At 36.0% G+C, this 18,849-nt stretch overlaps 3 protein-coding genes across 6 annotated transcripts in view; 2 read left to right on the forward strand and 1 right to left on the reverse strand.

Annotated features, from left to right (window-relative positions):
* NaCP60E (Na channel protein 60E) overlaps positions 1-18,849 on the forward strand; it is a 96,130-nt gene that overhangs the window by 70,740 nt on the left and 6,541 nt on the right. For 2 of the 4 annotated variants that reach the window (XM_070210019.1, XM_070210020.1), the window contains 10 exons: positions 304-631; positions 704-804; positions 1,279-1,453; positions 1,553-1,849; positions 2,162-2,316; positions 16,924-17,057; positions 17,128-17,797; positions 17,887-18,246; positions 18,324-18,432; positions 18,496-18,677. In XM_070210019.1, coding sequence (XP_070066120.1) covers positions 304-631; positions 704-804; positions 1,279-1,453; positions 1,553-1,849; positions 2,162-2,316; positions 16,924-17,057; positions 17,128-17,797; positions 17,887-18,246; positions 18,324-18,432; positions 18,496-18,677 — 2,511 coding nt within the window. Of the gene's footprint in view, positions 1-303; positions 632-703; positions 805-1,278; positions 1,850-2,161; positions 2,317-16,923; positions 17,058-17,127; positions 17,798-17,886; positions 18,247-18,323; positions 18,433-18,495; positions 18,678-18,849 lie in introns of all 4 variants that reach the window. The other 2 variants (XM_070210017.1, XM_070210018.1) reach the window with 1 other exon arrangement.
* On the reverse strand, positions 9,029-12,460 carry LOC138911371 (uncharacterized). Its single transcript, XM_070210025.1, has 2 exons — positions 11,988-12,460; positions 9,029-11,912 (listed from the first exon to the last, which is right to left on the reverse strand). The coding sequence occupies exon 2, from the start codon at positions 11,785-11,787 to the stop codon at positions 9,214-9,216; it is 2,574 nt and encodes an 857-aa protein (XP_070066126.1). The 5' UTR covers positions 11,788-11,912; positions 11,988-12,460; the 3' UTR covers positions 9,029-9,213.
* Positions 12,949-16,543, forward strand: LOC138911370 (uncharacterized). The gene is made up of 2 exons (XM_070210024.1): positions 12,949-13,754; positions 13,830-16,543. The coding sequence occupies exon 2, from the start codon at positions 13,955-13,957 to the stop codon at positions 16,526-16,528; it is 2,574 nt and encodes an 857-aa protein (XP_070066125.1). The 5' UTR covers positions 12,949-13,754; positions 13,830-13,954; the 3' UTR covers positions 16,529-16,543.

The following is an 18,849-nucleotide window of genomic DNA, read 5'->3' on the forward strand; positions in this document are numbered from 1 at the left end:
GCCTAACCATGAATAAAAAGCCCAACCTCGTGGAAATCGGTTGAGTTTTGACCGATTTATGGGATTGGGAAGTTTTGACCCGTGTCTATATAGAAATTTTGAGGGTACAATATTTACATGAATTTGGACCCAAAATTAGGTTGTCAGATTTGAATGCCATTTTAAAGTGGGGGCCTAACCATGAATAAAAAGCCCAACCTCGTGGAAATCGGTTGAGTTTTGACCGAGTTATGGGATTGGGAAGTTTTGACCCATGTCTATATAGGAATTTTTATCAATTAACAATTTGAATTTGTCGTGCAGCTTTTACTTCCGCTGTCCCTGGTTCATGTCCTGCATGGACACACCGAGCGCCAAGCATTGGACACGCGTGCGAACGGCTGTCTTGACGGTTGTCGATACTCCAGCCTTTGAGTGGTTTGTGCTAGTGTTGATCTTTGCGTCGAGTATTACGCTCTGCTTCGAGGACATCTATTTGGATAGCAATAAGACGCTGAAGCGTGTGCTCTACTGGACGAATTTCTCCTTTAGCCTGATCTTTGTACTGGAAATGGTGCTCAAGTGGCTGGCGCTGGGCTTCTCCAAATATTTTACCAGCTTTTGGACCATACTCGATTTTATCATAGTGTTTGTAAGTACTATATTTATATTATATATATTATATATACATACATCTAATTATGTGTATTTATCTTTTGGCTAGGTCTCCGTTTTCTCGCTCCTCATTGAAGAGAATGAGAACCTTAAGGTCCTGCGCTCACTGCGCACCCTGCGCGCCCTGCGTCCACTGAGAGCGATCTCTAGGTAAGTAGCCGGCCGGGTCGTCTAGGTTTAGATTGCACCAACTGCTGATAAGCGAGATTTCTCTTAATGCTAAACTAATGAAGTAAGCTCTCTGTCCACGTAGGTTTCCATTTTCTTGTATGTATCTTATTTCTTTGAACGATTCGGCATAAGCGTTGCCCGAGCTTTAATACAATCTCGTCTTCTTTATGAATTTCGAATAGAAATCTATTTGTAGTTCACACCGTCATGTCCACCAACTTATGTACATAGCTAACGAACATAGTTTATAATAACCTTGTAAACATTGTAAATAAGCAGTTAACACTACTGTATATAATTTATATATATAAATATAAATATTATGTGTAGATTTTTTGAACAGATGAGAAACGAAAGCACATTCCTATATATATTTATAATCGGCCTTTATGTATTGTAGTCCGATCCCGATCCCGTAACAATTTAGCATTTCATAAAACATTTCTATTCCAGGTGGCAAGGAATGCGGATTGTAGTAAATGCTCTCATGTATGCAATACCATCAATTTTCAATGTACTTTTGGTTTGTTTAGTTTTTTGGTTAATTTTCTCAATAATGGGTGTACAATTCTTTGGTGGTAAATTTTTCAAATGCGTCAATGAATTGGGCGAATTGCTGCCAATTACTGTAAGTATGCCGAACAGACCGCCCCAAGCAGGCGAATCCCAATTACCCAACCACATTGCCCAAGCTCCAATTAATATGTTTTCCATTTGCAACTTACAGGAGGTCAACGATAAGTGGGACTGCATCGAGCAGAACTACACGTGGATCAATTCGAAAATCACCTTCGATCATGTGGGCATGGGCTACTTGGCGCTGCTGCAGGTGGCCACCTTTGAGGGCTGGATGGAGGTGATGGCGGATGCTGTAGATGCGCGTGGCGTTGATCTGCAGCCGCAGCGCGAGGCCAATTTATATGCGTATATTTATTTTGTTATATTTATTGTGTGCGGATCGTTCTTTACGCTCAATCTGTTCATTGGAGTTATCATTGATAACTTCAATATGCTCAAGAAGAAGGTAAGCCATGTGGCCTAAGCTCCTGCTCCAGCCACAACTAAACTATGCATTTGTTTATCTGTACATAAAGCAACTACCTATCCAACTACCTGTATACCTCTATACCTCACCTCACCTGAACTGAACCGAACTGTACAATACATAATCTATAAACCCTCTTCCCAATTGTTGCTGTTCATTCAGTTATCGATGTTTTATAACTAGCGTGTGCGTGTGTGTGTGTGTTCTATCATTTGACTTATTTATTAATTGTGTATTGTATGTATTTGTATATAAAAATAAATGTTCATTCTATTCTCATCACTTTTATAGTATGAAGGAGGAGTGTTGGAAATGTTTCTCACCGAATCTCAAAAACATTATTACACCGCTATGAAAAAATTGGGACGAAAGAAACCACAGAAAGTTATTAAGCGACCTATAAATCATTTTTTAGCTATGTTTTATGATTTATCCAATTCGAGAAGGTAAACAAAATAACCAACAAAAGCGGTTTTCTGCAAAACCCAAACAAATTGCTTACTTCTATATAAATTTAACTATAGTTTTAATTATATACTTACTGTTAGTCTTATAATACTCTGGTTAGGCACACACACTCTCTCTCTCTCTATATATATATAATTAAGTTTTGCACGTTAGGTTACTATAAAAAAATATATTTCAATTTATTATTTTCACTTAACGGCTACTTTTGTTGAGTACATTCAGATTTGCTTCCCGAATATGAACTGATTTATCTAACTGTTGCGGTCGCTTAGCAAACTTCGCTTTGAGAGAGTTTGAGTCAAAATTGAGTGAAGTTTGAGCTGCGTCAGCAATTATGCGTGGGATAGTACTCTGATGGGAACATTGACAGTGGCGTGATATTTAGGGTGAATTGTTTATGTCTACCAAAGGGGGACAGTTTGATCTTGACCAATGTCGATGTTATCACCAGGCTCTTTGTTTACAATATTAGAAATGTTTATAATTGTGCTTATGCTTATGTGCTAAGTTATGTTAAAGGGTGGGTGCGACTATGGATATGTCACTCCCCCAACCATTAGAAAAGTGCCTGTCCTCAGGTGTTTAAGTTTGGATATAGTGTAACATTTTCTTCTTTTAGAATTGGTATATCTCCTATTATTGTAGGTGTTTCTTCTACTTTGGGTTTTTTATATTTTATAATTAATTTCTTAGGTATGCTTTTGAACTTATATGTCAAATACAGTGTTAAACTTATTAATATGATTACAAATATGGTTATTGTAATTATCTGGAATACATTGTTAAATTTTGTATGTGCATTTATAATTTGTTTCGTTTGTACAAACGAAAGTGGTTCTAATTTTATAACATCATTGCTTACGTAAATGCTTTGAGTATAATCTAACATATTGTTTGAAATTGAAATTTCATTAATTTGCAATGAACAATTAAAGATTTTTATTATATTGTTTCCTTCTATTGTTATTTCGTTATTTATACAATTATGGTTTAATATAGTTTTTGGTAAATTCCAAGTTAAAATTATATTTGGTTCTATGTAGTTGATTTGAAAATTTTGCAAAATTTTAGTATAACTACATTCTGATGTTATTTGGTTTAAAATTCCTGTTAAACATTCATTATTAATTAATTTTTTTGTTTCTCTGCTATAAACTTTTTTATCTTGGGTAAAATATTTTTCATGAGCTATTTCTGTCAAAATATTATTATTTTCATCCGGGTATGGAATTATTTCGAATACCGGGCTTTTTATTATTTCTCGAGGAATATGGGATATTATCAGTATTTCGTTTGTATCTGATTTAAACCAAGTGGAAGTTTTTGTATTCAACAATTTCTCAGAATTAACATGCAACAAATAGTCATGTTTTAGTAATTTTGGGTTAAAAATTCCTAATCTTGTGAGCTGCATTCCCATCTCAATGTCTTCTATATATTCTGTAAAGTGTTGTAAGTTAAATATAAGGATATCTAATTTCTTTCCTTTTTGTTTCTCTTGATCTAGTTCGTTCATGATTTCTATTCCTTTGTTTATAGCTTCTATTATGTAATTTAATTCGTTAACCTGAACGCTGTTTTCTGCTAAGTTGCTTATTTTTTGTTTCTATTAATGATGCAAATTTTGAATAGATATCAATGCAAGATAAAAATTGTTTATCTCCTACTATGTAAAAATCCATTACATATTTTTCTCGGATATTAGCGATTTCCGGAGTTATTTCGAAAGTTAATTTTGTATCTCTGTGTTCTGTTTTTGCGATGTTGCAAATCTCACATTCATTTATTAGATTTTGAATTAAATTTTGATAATCTGGGAAATAGTGGGTTTCTTTGAACCAATTGATAGTTTTTTCAATTCCTGGGTGTAATAATTCTTTGTGCTTTTTTAATATTAATTCTTTGAATTCTGCGTATGTTTGAAGGTCTATTAATTTTGTACTAGTTTTCATTGCCTTTGTTGAATTATTCGGACTTATTATTTCTAAGTAGGCTTCTTGAAAAATTGGAAAATCTGCTTCGTTGTGGAAGTATAGCACACTTTTCTTTGTGCATAAGTATTCTTTTATTAATTCTTTGGCATGCGTATTAGTCATGTCTTTGTACGTAATTTTTATGTTGGTTTTGTGAAAGTAATTCGTAACTTTTGTTTCGTTCTCGGTTCCTTTTTCAAATTCTATTTGTCGATTATAATAATTAAGTGGTCTTTCTGTGATTTGTAAATGGTTACTGTTGTCTTCTTGAGCACTATGTATTGTTGCTCTTGTGCTAATTGTATCTTCGCCTAAGAAGTTTTCGTTTAATTGAATTCTGGACAGAGCATCTGCCACATAATTTTCTTTTCCTGGGACGTATTTAATTTGGAAATCAAACTCATTTAGCTTGATCTTCCACCTTTGTAATTTCATGTTAGGTTCTTTCATATTATTTAACCAGACGAGTGGTCTGTGATCACTAAGGATTTGAAATTGTCGACCAAAGAGATAGGACCTAAAGTATTTAGTGGCCCAAACGATTGCTAATAATTCTTTTTCAATCGTTGAATAATTTAACTCATGCTCGTTGAGAGTTCTACTTGCATAGCATATAGGCTTATGCTCTTGCGAAAGGACGGCCCCTATTGCCATATTACTCGCGTCTGTAGTTAATGAAAATGGTTTTTCGAAGTTAGGGTATATTAAAATTGGGTCGGATGTTATGAGTACTTTTAGCTTTTCAAACGCTAGTTCGTAGTCTCTGTCTTTTATATTGATTTTTGCTCCTTTTTTTAATTTAAGTGTTAATGGTTTTACTATATTAGCGAAATTTGGTATAAATTTCCTATAGAAACCACATAATCCTAGAAATGATTTAATTTCTTTTGGGGTTTTTGGAATTGGGAATTTGACAATTGCTTGTATCTTGTTGGGATTTGGTTTTATACCCTCAGTTGTGATTATGTGACCGAGAAATTCAGTTTCTTTTCTCATAAACTCGCATTTATCCAACTGTAGTTTTAAGTTAGCTTCTCTAAGCTTCTTAAATACCTTTTGTAGCGACAAAATGTGTTCCTCCAATGAAGTGGAAAAAATAATAATGTCGTCTAAGTAGACCAGACAATCCTTAAAAATTAAATCTTCTAAGAGATTGTTCATACAACGTTGGAACGTTGCAGGTGCATTCTTAAGACCGAATGGCATGCGAGTGTACTCGTAATGGCCATGTTTAGTCGAAAATGCGGTCTTGGGTATTGAACCAGGATCCATTTGGATTTGGTGGAAGCCTTTGGCTAGATCAATGGTTGTGAAATATTGACATTTTCCAAGTTTGTCTAATATTTCATCCATGATCGGGATAGGGTATTTATCATTAATAGTTAGTTCATTGAGATTGCGGTAATCTATGACTAACCGGAACTTTTGCTTTCCAGATGCATCGTTTTTCTTTGGAACGATTATTACTGGTGAGCAGTAAGGGGATTTGGATTTACGTATGATATTTTGTTTTATCATATCGCTTATTTGTTTATTTACTTCCTCATCGTATATTTGAGGATATTTGTATGGACGCTTGTAAATTGGGTCCTCATGTTTTGTTAGAATTTTGTGTTTAATTGTACTAGTGAAAGTCAAATTGTCACCTTCATGGTACTGGATATCACGAAATTCATGTAAAACTTTTTTTATTTTTTCTTTTTCTTCTGAGTTTAGGTGCTCTAGCCTAAACTCATTGTTTTCTATTAATTCATTATTAATAGCGAAGTTAAATGGTCTGTCCTCTGTTGAGGGTGGATCAAGGCACTCTTGTGCGGTCATGTCCTCTTCGACCTCTTCGTCGTTATATCTAAAACAAAAGTTAAATTCTCCTAAGGTTACGGATCCTTGTGCATAGTCTATTTTTGCTTGACATGCCTCAAGGTATTCTCTCCCAATCAGAACATCATAATGCTCTGAGAAGTCGTGAATATAGAATTTTTGTTTGCTCGGACAAATTTTGCTTGCTCCTAAGCGTATACTTTGTTTTAATTCAATAACACCATTTATGGTGTGAACCTTTAATGTTTCGTTGTAAACTGGAAAATTTAAGCGGTTTGTTTTCATTAGATTTATGGTTGAACCTGTGTCGATGACACATTTTAGAACTTCGTCATTCATAATCAATTTTATGAATGGATTTGTTCTGTTTGTTCCGAGGCTTGCTGATGAAAATTTTCGGATGTATCCATTTTCATCTGCCCACTGTTACTATCTCTTTGACGTTTAGTCGGAGGGTTTGGTGCATTCAAGCGTGAATGGGACTGATTTTGGTAGTTTAAGGGATTTTGGTATCTACCTTGACTTAATTTCTGTTGGAACTCGTGGTGAGCTTTCTGATTGTCTTCGGACTTATTATGCTGTTTATTTTGTGCGTGATAACTCTGATTCGTGTTGGAATAACCACTTGAAATGGTGGTTGGGTTAGCATTTTGCTGATAATTTCCCATGTTCCTACGATTGTTATTTGGATTTCCCTGAACATTATTATTTTTAGGTTTTTCAGTAACGCTATTTTCATATAATCCCTCTCTTTGAGCTACTTGCTTTAGTTTTTGTGTCGACGTAATGTCGTGTCTGGCTAACATCATGAAAAGCCTATCTGGTAATTTTTTTGTAATAACATCTTTGATTGTGTTATTCATAGCATTTGTATAAAGGGTTGTATTGCTAGGTATATTTTCTAGTGCTAACTTATTTAAAATAACAAAAGATTTATTCTCGAGCTCCTCGATGAACTTACGGACGTTTCCTTGGTAATTCGTGTTGTATAAGCGTCGAAGGAGTTCTTCAAATGGTGTCTGCACTTTGTATTCTTCAATCAATGCGTTTCTCAGCTCCTGCCAAGTGTTGGCTGCTGTCCTTTGTGATATTCTCTGAGCATCTCCTGTGACTTGCAATTCGATGGCTCCGTATAAGATGCTATGTTGTCTAACATCTCGGGTTGGATACAGGTGTAGGATGTAATCTATCCTTTTAATGAAGGCGTTTAGTTGATCCGTTGATCCGTCAAAGCTTGGCACCTGTCTAAGTTGTGAAAGGGCCTGGTTGAGGTGTTGTTCTGATAATTCCATTGTCATCTTGGTGTAATACACTTTTTTTGAATAGTTTTGAGTTTGTAGGTTTGAACTTTATTGTTCTTTGATTTTGCACTTTTATTTTAAGTTAAAGTTTGTGATGGATTATTGTGTAAATGTTTTTTTTTTTTTTTGTGTGTGTGTCTTAAAAAGACTCAGTAATAACGTATTGCAGGGATCAAACGATATGCAAAGCCAGTCGTTATTAACTGTAGTAGCTTTATTGCCCAAAGGGTCAATATTATTAAGCTACTAATGACCCGAAGGTTCTTGTGCGGATACGTATTCGAGAAAATTTTTATTACACTCCGACAACACTTTCGGTCGCGATTGTGCGTTAGATCTGGGAATTAATTATCCTTTAGCGATCTTTAATTTTTCCCGACGTATCCTACCGGCTGCGCCAATTAAGTTTTGCACGTTAGGTTACTATAAAAAAATATATTTCAATTTATTATTTTCACTTAACGGCTACTTTTGTTGAGTACATTCAGATTTGCTTCCCGAATATGAACTGATTTATCTAACTGTTGCGGTCGCTTAGCAAACTTCGCTTTGAGAGAGTTTGAGTCAAAATTGAGTGAAGTTTGAGCTGCGTCAGCAATTATGCGTGGGATAGTACTCTGATGGGAACATTGACAGTGGCGTGATATTTAGGGTGAATTGTTTATGTCTACCAAAGGGGGACAGTTTGATCTTGACCAATGTCGATGTTATCACCAGGCTCTTTGTTTACAATATTAGAAATGTTTATAATTGTGCTTATGCTTATGTGCTAAGTTATGTTAAAGGGTGGGTGCGACTATGGATATGTCACTATATATATATATTAAATTTGAATACTTTTTGATTTGGTGATAAAATCCATTTGAACACTTCACATTCTCCGCATTTGATGATGTTTCGAAGGCCAGTTTGTTGGCTGCTTCTTTAAACTTGCCAAAGAAGTCGCCCAAAGTCGCCAAAAGTCGCAATGCAACTACAACTTTTCCAATCCGATGTTTATATAGATGTTTTAGAGCACTTATCTTATGAATATCCGTATATATATATATTATAAATGTTTCCTAATGCATTACAATATTTGTAAACTAACGCACTTTGTGAAGTGTGGGCATGCTCTATAAAGTAACTAGTTACAGATCTGGCATATTTAGTGGGGGTTCCTTTTAATCTATGTTACTATTTTATACAATATTATGTTAAATTATAAATATATATCTATATCAAGGCTGCAAGCTTATGAAAAGTAAGTTAGAGACAGGGCTAAGTCAAAAGGAAAGGTCGCTGGTTTGGCTTACGGTTCAAGCAAACGCCTTGACTTTGGGAACGGTTTGTGAAGCCGGTTTCACTCGTTTTAGACAAATCCAATTGAAAGCGTTTGTTTCGTGCTACGATTTAGCTGCTTTTTGGGCAATTGATTCGGTTTAGTATTTAAAATAAATATTGATTAAAATTCGGCTTGCAGCCCTGATATCTCTTAAGCATGTATATATAACTAGCTCTAGTCTTAGCGTATGCTACTCAAATGAATTTGTATATATAAAAATAATTATTGATGGCTCTGGCGACCTTTCCATATTTCAATATTTATTTGTTGGCTGGCTCGAGGTCCGTGTTTGTTAAAACAAACAATGAAAAACAATTTTATTCAATTCTCTTCCGATATATTTCGGTTGCACATCGGCAAACCGTCTTCAGGGCACTAACACCAAGATACAAAAAACAATTAACAATTATAATACAATAAATTAAACATTATTTCGAACATTTTACATACATTATTTTACACGTCTGCGCTTTTTGACGTGGAGATTGTTACTGAGGTTGTTTGACTGTTTAAGAGGTGTCTGTACAAGTGAGCGCAATTTTCTGTGTCTGTCTTGTAGTTTAGTCGTTTGTAGGTTGGTGTGTTAATTATGTGTAGCATTTCCAATGTGTGTCGCTTGTTATAGTGTTGTTCTTGTTGTAAGATTGTTGTTTCATCAAAATTTGGTGTGTGGTTGCTTCTTATACAATGGGTCATAAGTGCTGTTTTCTGTATATTATTTTGATGTCTTAGTTTGAAGTCCGATTTATGTTGACTAATCCTTGTTTTTAGCTTCGATTTTGTTGTACCTATGTAGACACTATTGCACTTGTTGTTGTTATCCCCGCCACATGGTATTTGGTAAACGACGTTGCTTTTTTCGATCATCGGGATTTTCGACTTTATCTTGTTGAAGAATTTTTGTAATGTATTCGTCGGTTTGTGTGCTACTTTTATATCTTGTTTGTTATAACAGTCTGAGTTTGTGAGGCGTTCTGATAGTCGTGGTACATATATTAGTGATTTGTATATTTTAGCAGGTTCTGTTGGCTTTTTTCTTTCGATTTGTCGTCTTTTTAATAATGTTTTGATTATATTTGGGGGGAAGTCATTTTTGGTCAAAAGTTCTTTGATTTCATGTTCAATTTCTTTGTGGTATATTGTGTCCGATATTTTCATCATTCTATTCATACAGCCTAGTGCTGTATTGATTATCATACTCTTTGGGTGGTTTGAATTGAAGTTGAGTATTCGTCCGGAGGCTATGGGTTTCCTATACCACTTTATTTTGAGTGTGTTGTCCATTCTGCTTACAATAGAGTCTAAAAATGGTAATTTCCCGTCCTTTTCTAATTCCATTGTAAATTTTATCTGTTTGTGGAAGGAATTCAATTCTTTTAGAATATTTTCCACGTCTATTTTGTTCGTTATGGCAAAAAGGTCATCTACATATTTGGTCAAGAGTCTTGGTTTTATTTTTAATTTATCTGTAATCTTGTCCAACAGTTCCTCCATTAATATATCTGCGATTACTGGGGAAGCCGGTGATCCCATTGGCATTCCCTTAAGTTGTGTGTATATTTTGTCTTCGTATTTGAAATATCTGTTTTCCTGTATGCAAAATCTAACTATGTCCATAAATAGTTGTTTCGGTATATTCGTGTGCTCTTCTAATTTGGTCCATTTTTGTCTTATTGTGTCAAGTGCTAATTCTATTGGTATGCTGGGAAATAAGGATACTACGTCAAAAGATACTAATGTTTCCTCTTCTCTAATCTGGGAGTTGTTGACTCTGTCTTTAAAATCTACCGCGTTCTTGATGTTGTACCTAGAGTCCATTGTCAGATTTTTTAATATTTGTATTATATATTTGCACAGCCCGTAAGATGGAGATCCTATGGAAGAACATATTGGTCTCAGTGGAGTTCCTTCCTTGTGTATTTTTGGTAGTCCATATATCCTCGGAGGTACCGCTGTTGTTGTAGTCATCTTATTTCTTTCGTCCTTTGAAATAAGACCCATCTTGAATAATTGTGCTACGAAGGTGTTATTCTTTGTCTGTAGTCTTGATGTCGGATCCAGTCTCAATGTTCTATACGCGCATAAGTCGTCTAAAATATTTGTCATTTTATTTTTATATTCATCCTCATCCATTGCTACGGTTTTGTTGCCCTTATCCGACGATAGAATTTTAATATTTATATTTTCTTTCAGTAATTTTCGTGTCTGTTCCACTGTGTCCAGTATTGCTCGATCCCTACTGTTTTGGTTGTTCTTGGTTTTATGCTCTTTGACTAACAAAGAGAATTTTGTGCGCGCCGACTCTTGTGTTTCCTTTTCTTTTATTGTTTGCACTAGCTCCTCACCGTCTGCGATGTATTTCAAGAGAGGAAAATCTCTCTTGCTGATTGGGAGAGCGAACTTCGGCCCTTTTGCGAGTAACGCTACGACGTTTGGCGGGAATTCTATTTTTGTTTTGTTTACAAACCACTCTCTTTGCGTGTTGTTATCCGCTAAGGCTAGGTTCCGTTGATCTCGTAACTTATCGTGTTTCGTTTCTTGTCTTTTCTTGAGTGTTGTTGTTATTTTGTTTTCTATATTTCTCTCGCTCTCAAAAAACGCTTTTGCGTCATCTGTGGTCATCAGTTGTTCTATGTTTGTTTTTGCTTTTTCCATATGTTTTGTTTGTTCTTGTAATAGGTTGTGTTTGTGTTTTATAAGTAAGTTTAATATTTTGGTATGGTAAAAATGTGTGTGTCTAGTCAATGTTCTTGTTATGTCAGGGTGGGTTTTATTGTCAGTGGTCAGTATGGTCAAATGCTGTGTCAAGTTTTTGATGAAGTTAGGTATTAAATTTGATTTTCTACATTTTAACAAAAATTTTAAACTAGATTTAAGTTTAGTTAATTTTACCAGTGTTAGTTGGAATTTATTAATTGTTCTTTTCGAATCCTTGTATTTAGTTTTTATTTTTGCGTAGCTCATGTTGGTTGCTGTGCATACGGCGTGCCTTCCGTTGATATTTATTGATGGCTCTGGCGACCTTTCCATATTTCCATATTTATTTGTTGGCTGGCTCGAGGTCCGTGTTTGTTAAAACAAACAATGAAAAACAATTTTATTCAATTCTCTTCCGATATATTTCGGTTGCACATCGGCAAACCGTCTTCAGGGCACTAACACCAAGATACAAAAAACAATTAACAATTATAATACAATAAATTAAACATTATTTCGAACATTTTACATACATTATTTTACACGTCTGCGCTTTTTGACGTGGAGATTGTTACTGAGGTTGTTTGACTGTTTAAGAGGTGTCTGTACAAGTGAGCGCAATTTTCTGTGTCTGTCTTGTAGTTTAGTCGTTTGTAGGTTGGTGTGTTAATTATGTGTAGCATTTCCAATGTGTGTCGCTTGTTATAGTGTTGTTCTTGTTGTAAGATTGTTGTTTCATCAAAATTTGGTGTGTGGTTGCTTCTTATACAATGGGTCATAAGTGCTGTTTTCTGTATATTATTTTGATGTCTTAGTTTGAAGTCCGATTTATGTTGACTAATCCTTGTTTTTAGCTTCGATTTTGTTGTACCTATGTAGACACTATTGCACTTGTTGTTGTTATCCCCGCCACATGGTATTTGGTAAACGACGTTGCTTTTTTCGATCATCGGGATTTTCGACTTTATCTTGTTGAAGAATTTTTGTAATGTATTCGTCGGTTTGTGTGCTACTTTTATATCTTGTTTGTTATAACAGTCTGAGTTTGTGAGGCGTTCTGATAGTCGTGGTACATATATTAGTGAAAATGGACCAAATTAGAAGAGCACACGAATATACCGAAACAACTATTTATGGACATAGTTAGATTTTGCATACAGGAAAACAGATATTTCAAATACGAAGACAAAATATACACACAACTTAAGGGAATGCCAATGGGATCACCGGCTTCCCCAGTAATCGCAGATATATTAATGGAGGAACTGTTGGACAAGATTACAGATAAATTAAAAATAAAACCAAGACTCTTGACCAAATATGTAGATGACCTTTTTGCCATAACGAACAAAATAGACGTGGAAAATATTCTAAAAGAATTGAATTCCTTCCACAAACAGATAAAATTTACAATGGAATTAGAAAAGGACGGGAAATTACCATTTTTAGACTCTATTGTAAGCAGAATGGACAACACACTCAAAATAAAGTGGTATAGGAAACCCATAGCCTCCGGACGAATACTCAACTTCAATTCAAACCACCCAAAGAGTATGATAATCAATACAGCACTAGGCTGTATGAATAGAATGATGAAAATATCGGACACAATATACCACAAAGAAATTGAACATGAAATCAAAGAACTTTTGACCAAAAATGACTTCCCCCCAAATATAATCAAAACATTATTAAAAAGACGACAAATCGAAAGAAAAAAGCCAACAGAACCTGCTAAAATATACAAATCACTAATATATGTACCACGACTATCAGAACGCCTCACAAACTCAGACTGTTATAACAAACAAGATATAAAAGTAGCACACAAACCGACGAATACATTACAAAAATTCTTCAACAAGATAAAGTCGAAAATCCCGATGATCGAAAAAAGCAACGTCGTTTACCAAATACCATGTGGCGGGGATAACAACAACAAGTGCAATAGTGTCTACATAGGTACAACAAAATCGAAGCTAAAAACAAGGATTAGTCAACATAAATCGGACTTCAAACTAAGACATCAAAATAATATACAGAAAACAGCACTTATGACCCATTGTATAAGAAGCAACCACACACCAAATTTTGATGAAACAACAATCTTACAACAAGAACAACACTATAACAAGCGACACACATTGGAAATGCTACACATAATTAACACACCAACCTACAAACGACTAAACTACAAGACAGACACAGAAAATTGCGCTCACTTGTACAGACACCTCTTAAACAGTCAAACAACCTCAGTAACAATCTCCACGTCAAAAAGCGCAGACGTGTAAAATAATGTATGTAAAATGTTCGAAATAATGTTTAATTTATTGTATTATAATTGTTAATTGTTTTTTGTATCTTGGTGTTAGTGCCCTGAAGACGGTTTGCCGATGTGCAACCGAAATATATCGGAAGAGAATTGAATAAAATTGTTTTTCATTGTTTGTTTTAACAAACACGGACCTCGAGCCAGCCAACAAATAAATATTGAAATATGGAAAGGTCGCCAGAGCCATCAATAAATATCAACGGAAGGCACGCCGTATGCACAGCAACCAACATGAGCTACGCAAAAATAAAAACTAAATACAAGGATTCGAAAAGAACAATTAATAAATTCCAACTAACACTGGTAAAATTAACTAAACTTAAATCTAGTTTAAAATTTTTGTTAAAATGTAGAAAATCAAATTTAATACCTAACTTCATCAAAAACTTGACACAGCATTTGACCATACTGACCACTGACAATAAAACCCACCCTGACATAACAAGAACATTGACTAGACACACACATTTTTACCATACCAAAATATTAAACTTACTTATAAAACACAAACACAACCTATTACAAGAACAAACAAAACATATGGAAAAAGCAAAAACAAACATAGAACAACTGATGACCACAGATGACGCAAAAGCGTTTTTTGAGAGCGAGAGAAATATAGAAAACAAAATAACAACAACACTCAAGAAAAGACAAGAAACGAAACACGATAAGTTACGAGATCAACGGAACCTAGCCTTAGCGGATAACAACACGCAAAGAGAGTGGTTTGTAAACAAAACAAAAATAGAATTCCCGCCAAACGTCGTAGCGTTACTCGCAAAAGGGCCGAAGTTCGCTCTCCCAATCAGCAAGAGAGATTTTCCTCTCTTGAAATACATCGCAGACGGTGAGGAGCTAGTGCAAACAATAAAAGAAAAGGAAACACAAGAGTCGGCGCGCACAAAATTCTCTTTGTTAGTCAAAGAGCATAAAACCAAGAACAACCAAAACAGTAGGGATCGAGCAATACTGGACACAGTGGAACAGACACGAAAATTACTGAAAGAAAATATAAATATTAAAATTCTATCGTCGGATAAGGGCAACAAAACCGTAGCAATGGATGAGGATGAATATAAAAATAAAATGACAAATATTTTAGACGACTTATGCGCGTATAGAACATTGAGACTGGATCCGACATCAAGACTACAGACAAAGAATAACACCTTCGTAGCACAATTATTCAAGATGGGTCTTATTTCAAAGGACGAAAGAAATAAGATGACTACAACAACAGCGGTACCTCCGAGGATATATGGACTACCAAAAATACACAAGGAAGGAACTCCACTGAGACCAATATGTTCTTCCATAGGATCTCCATCTTACGGGCTGTGCAAATATATAATACAAATATTAAAAAATCTGACAATGGACTCTAGGTACAACATCAAGAACGCGGTAGATTTTAAAGACAGAGTCAACAACTCCCAGATTAGAGAAGAGGAAACATTAGTATCTTTTGACGTAGTATCCTTATTTCCCAGCATACCAATAGAATTAGCACTTGACACAATAAGACAAAAATGGACCAAATTAGAAGAGCACACGAATATACCGAAACAACTATTTATGGACATAGTTAGATTTTGCATACAGGAAAACAGATATTTCAAATACGAAGACAAAATATACACACAACTTAAGGGAATGCCAATGGGATCACCGGCTTCCCCAGTAATCGCAGATATATTAATGGAGGAACTGTTGGACAAGATTACAGATAAATTAAAAATAAAACCAAGACTCTTGACCAAATATGTAGATGACCTTTTTGCCATAACGAACAAAATAGACGTGGAAAATATTCTAAAAGAATTGAATTCCTTCCACAAACAGATAAAATTTACAATGGAATTAGAAAAGGACGGGAAATTACCATTTTTAGACTCTATTGTAAGCAGAATGGACAACACACTCAAAATAAAGTGGTATAGGAAACCCATAGCCTCCGGACGAATACTCAACTTCAATTCAAACCACCCAAAGAGTATGATAATCAATACAGCACTAGGCTGTATGAATAGAATGATGAAAATATCGGACACAATATACCACAAAGAAATTGAACATGAAATCAAAGAACTTTTGACCAAAAATGACTTCCCCCCAAATATAATCAAAACATTATTAAAAAGACGACAAATCGAAAGAAAAAAGCCAACAGAACCTGCTAAAATATACAAATCACTAATATATGTACCACGACTATCAGAACGCCTCACAAACTCAGACTGTTATAACAAACAAGATATAAAAGTAGCACACAAACCGACGAATACATTACAAAAATTCTTCAACAAGATAAAGTCGAAAATCCCGATGATCGAAAAAAGCAACGTCGTTTACCAAATACCATGTGGCGGGGATAACAACAACAAGTGCAATAGTGTCTACATAGGTACAACAAAATCGAAGCTAAAAACAAGGATTAGTCAACATAAATCGGACTTCAAACTAAGACATCAAAATAATATACAGAAAACAGCACGTATGACCCATTGTATAAGAAGCAACCACACACCAAATTTTGATGAAACAACAATCTTACAACAAGAACAACACTATAACAAGCGACACACATTGGAAATGCTACACATAATTAACACACCAACCTACAAACGACTAAACTACAAGACAGACACAGAAAATTGCGCTCACTTGTACAGACACCTCTTAAACAGTCAAACAACCTCAGTAACAATCTCCACGTCAAAAAGCGCAGACGTGTAAAATAATGTATGTAAAATGTTCGAAATAATGTTTAATTTATTGTATTATAATTGTTAATTGTTTTTTGTATCTTGGTGTTAGTGCCCTGAAGACGGTTTGCCGATGTGCAACCGAAATATATCGGAAGAGAATTGAATAAAATTGTTTTTCATTGTTTGTTTTAACAAACACGGACCTCGAGCCAGCCAACAAATAAATATTGATATAAAAATAATTGTAGCTTCGATTTTGAGCAGCATCTGTACTTCGGCGCGCACGAAGTTTTTGTCCGTAGATTATTTTTGATCAAACTCATTTACTTAACAAATATTTGTTTATAATTTCATATACTTTGGTGTTTGTGTCCGCCATTATATCCACCATGTATACGAATCGTCATCGATCAATTTATGCAGATTCGAAATAGCGATCTTTGTACTGATTTTTCTAAATATGCTTACCATGGGCATTGAGCACTACGATCAGCCCCATGCCGTATTCTTTATATTGGAAGTGAGCAATGCATTTTTCACCACGGTCTTTGGGCTCGGTAAGTGCGAATACCCTTAATCCATCCATTTGGCATACTTTTATATGCTACAATGTAAATGTTTTCACAGAGGCCATCGTTAAGATTGTGGGGCTGCGTTATCATTACTTCACGGTGCCTTGGAATGTGTTTGACTTCCTGCTGGTGCTGGCCTCCATCTTCGGCATACTCATGGAGGACATTATGATTGATTTGCCCATCAGCCCGACACTGTTGCGTGTGGTGCGCGTCTTTCGTATTGGACGCATCCTGCGACTGATCAAGGCTGCCAAGGGCATACGCAAGTTGCTGTTCGCTTTGGTCGTTTCGCTGCCGGCGCTCTTCAATATTGGCGCCCTGCTTGGGCTGATAACATTCATCTATGCCATACTGGGCATGTCACTGTTCGGACATGTGAAGCTGCAGGGCGCCCTGGATGATATGGTAAACTTTCAGACATTTGGGCGCAGCATGCAGCTGTTGTTTCGCCTGATGACCTCGGCGGGCTGGAACGATGTACTGGAGTCGCTGATGATACAGCCGCCGGTCTGTGATCCGTTCTTCAATAGGCAGACGAATGGCGACTGCGGCCATCCACTGCTGGCGATTACCTACTTTACGAGCTTCATTATAATCAGTTATATGATTGTGATTAACATGTACATTGCCATCATTCTGGAGAATTTCAATCAGGCGCATCAGGAGGAGGAGATTGGCATTGTTGAAGATGACTTGGAAATGTTTTACATACGTTGGTCCAAGTAAGCTACTTGCCAAATGTTCGCGAGCCGGCTCTAACCATTAAGACGGTGTGAATCATTGACCTGATTTTCAATTGATTTCGTTTCAGATATGATCCACATGCCACCCAATTTATACACTTCTCGCAACTGTCCGATTTTATTGCCTCACTCGATCCACCATTGGGCATCTCGAAGCCCAATAATGTCGCTTTAGTGTCATTTAATCTGCCCATCTCTAAGGGCAATAAAATACACTGTCTCGACATTTTGCACGCGCTAGTTAAGCACGTGCTAGGTCATGTCGAGGAGACCGATAACTTCAAACAGTTGCAGGAACAAATGGATGTCAAGTTCAAGAAACAGTTTCCAACACGCAAAGAATTGGAAATTGTTTCGTCGACGCGGATCTGGAAGCGCCAGGAAAAGGCAGCCAAGACCATACAGACCGGCTGGAAAGACTATTTGCGGTACTAACAATAACAGCAGCTAGTTAACCTATATGTATTATAAATATAAAATTCATGATCTCACTGTTCTTTCACAGTCGCAAGCTGGAAAAGGAACGTTCCAATTCTGGCGACAGCGCAACGCAAACATCCAGCCCTGGCGGCTGGCAATCGAAGCTCTCCGCGCTCAATTTCTTCCATCTGCAGGTGAGTAATGTGCTTGGGCATCTAAAATATTGTCGTTACTAATTCCCCTCCTTTTTTGCTCAGGTGAGTCGTCGCGGCACAGCCTGCTCCAGTCGCGCCTCCTCACGCAAATCTTCACGTGCCTCGGATGGCTCCGATCTCAGCGAGCTGGCCGGACCCTGGCTTAATCTGCCGCTTATGCTTGTCTCGGGCGCCGATGATGTGGTCAAGGATATCAAACAGCAGAGCGACGAGCTGGGCAAACGGTATTTAAACTCATCCATACACACACACAAAAACACACACACACACACGCATAATTATTCATATGCGTGTTTCGAAATGCAATTTTTAGACGAAAGGCTTTCACAATCATGAACAGCAAACAGCAACATCGATCAAAAAATGAAATTCTAACGTACTCTGTGTTCCACAATA

This window comes from Drosophila virilis, chromosome 5 (genome assembly GCF_030788295.1).
Source record: "Drosophila virilis strain 15010-1051.87 chromosome 5, Dvir_AGI_RSII-ME, whole genome shotgun sequence".
Classification (NCBI taxonomy): Eukaryota; Metazoa; Arthropoda; class Insecta; order Diptera; family Drosophilidae; genus Drosophila; species Drosophila virilis.

Coding starts and splice junctions, on each gene's coding strand:
- LOC138911370 (XM_070210024.1), top strand. CDS start 13,955: ATGGAAAGGTCGCCAGAGCCATCAATAAATATCAACGGAAGGCACGCC.
- LOC138911371 (XM_070210025.1), bottom strand. CDS start 11,787: ATGGAAAGGTCGCCAGAGCCATCAATAAATATCAACGGAAGGCACGCC.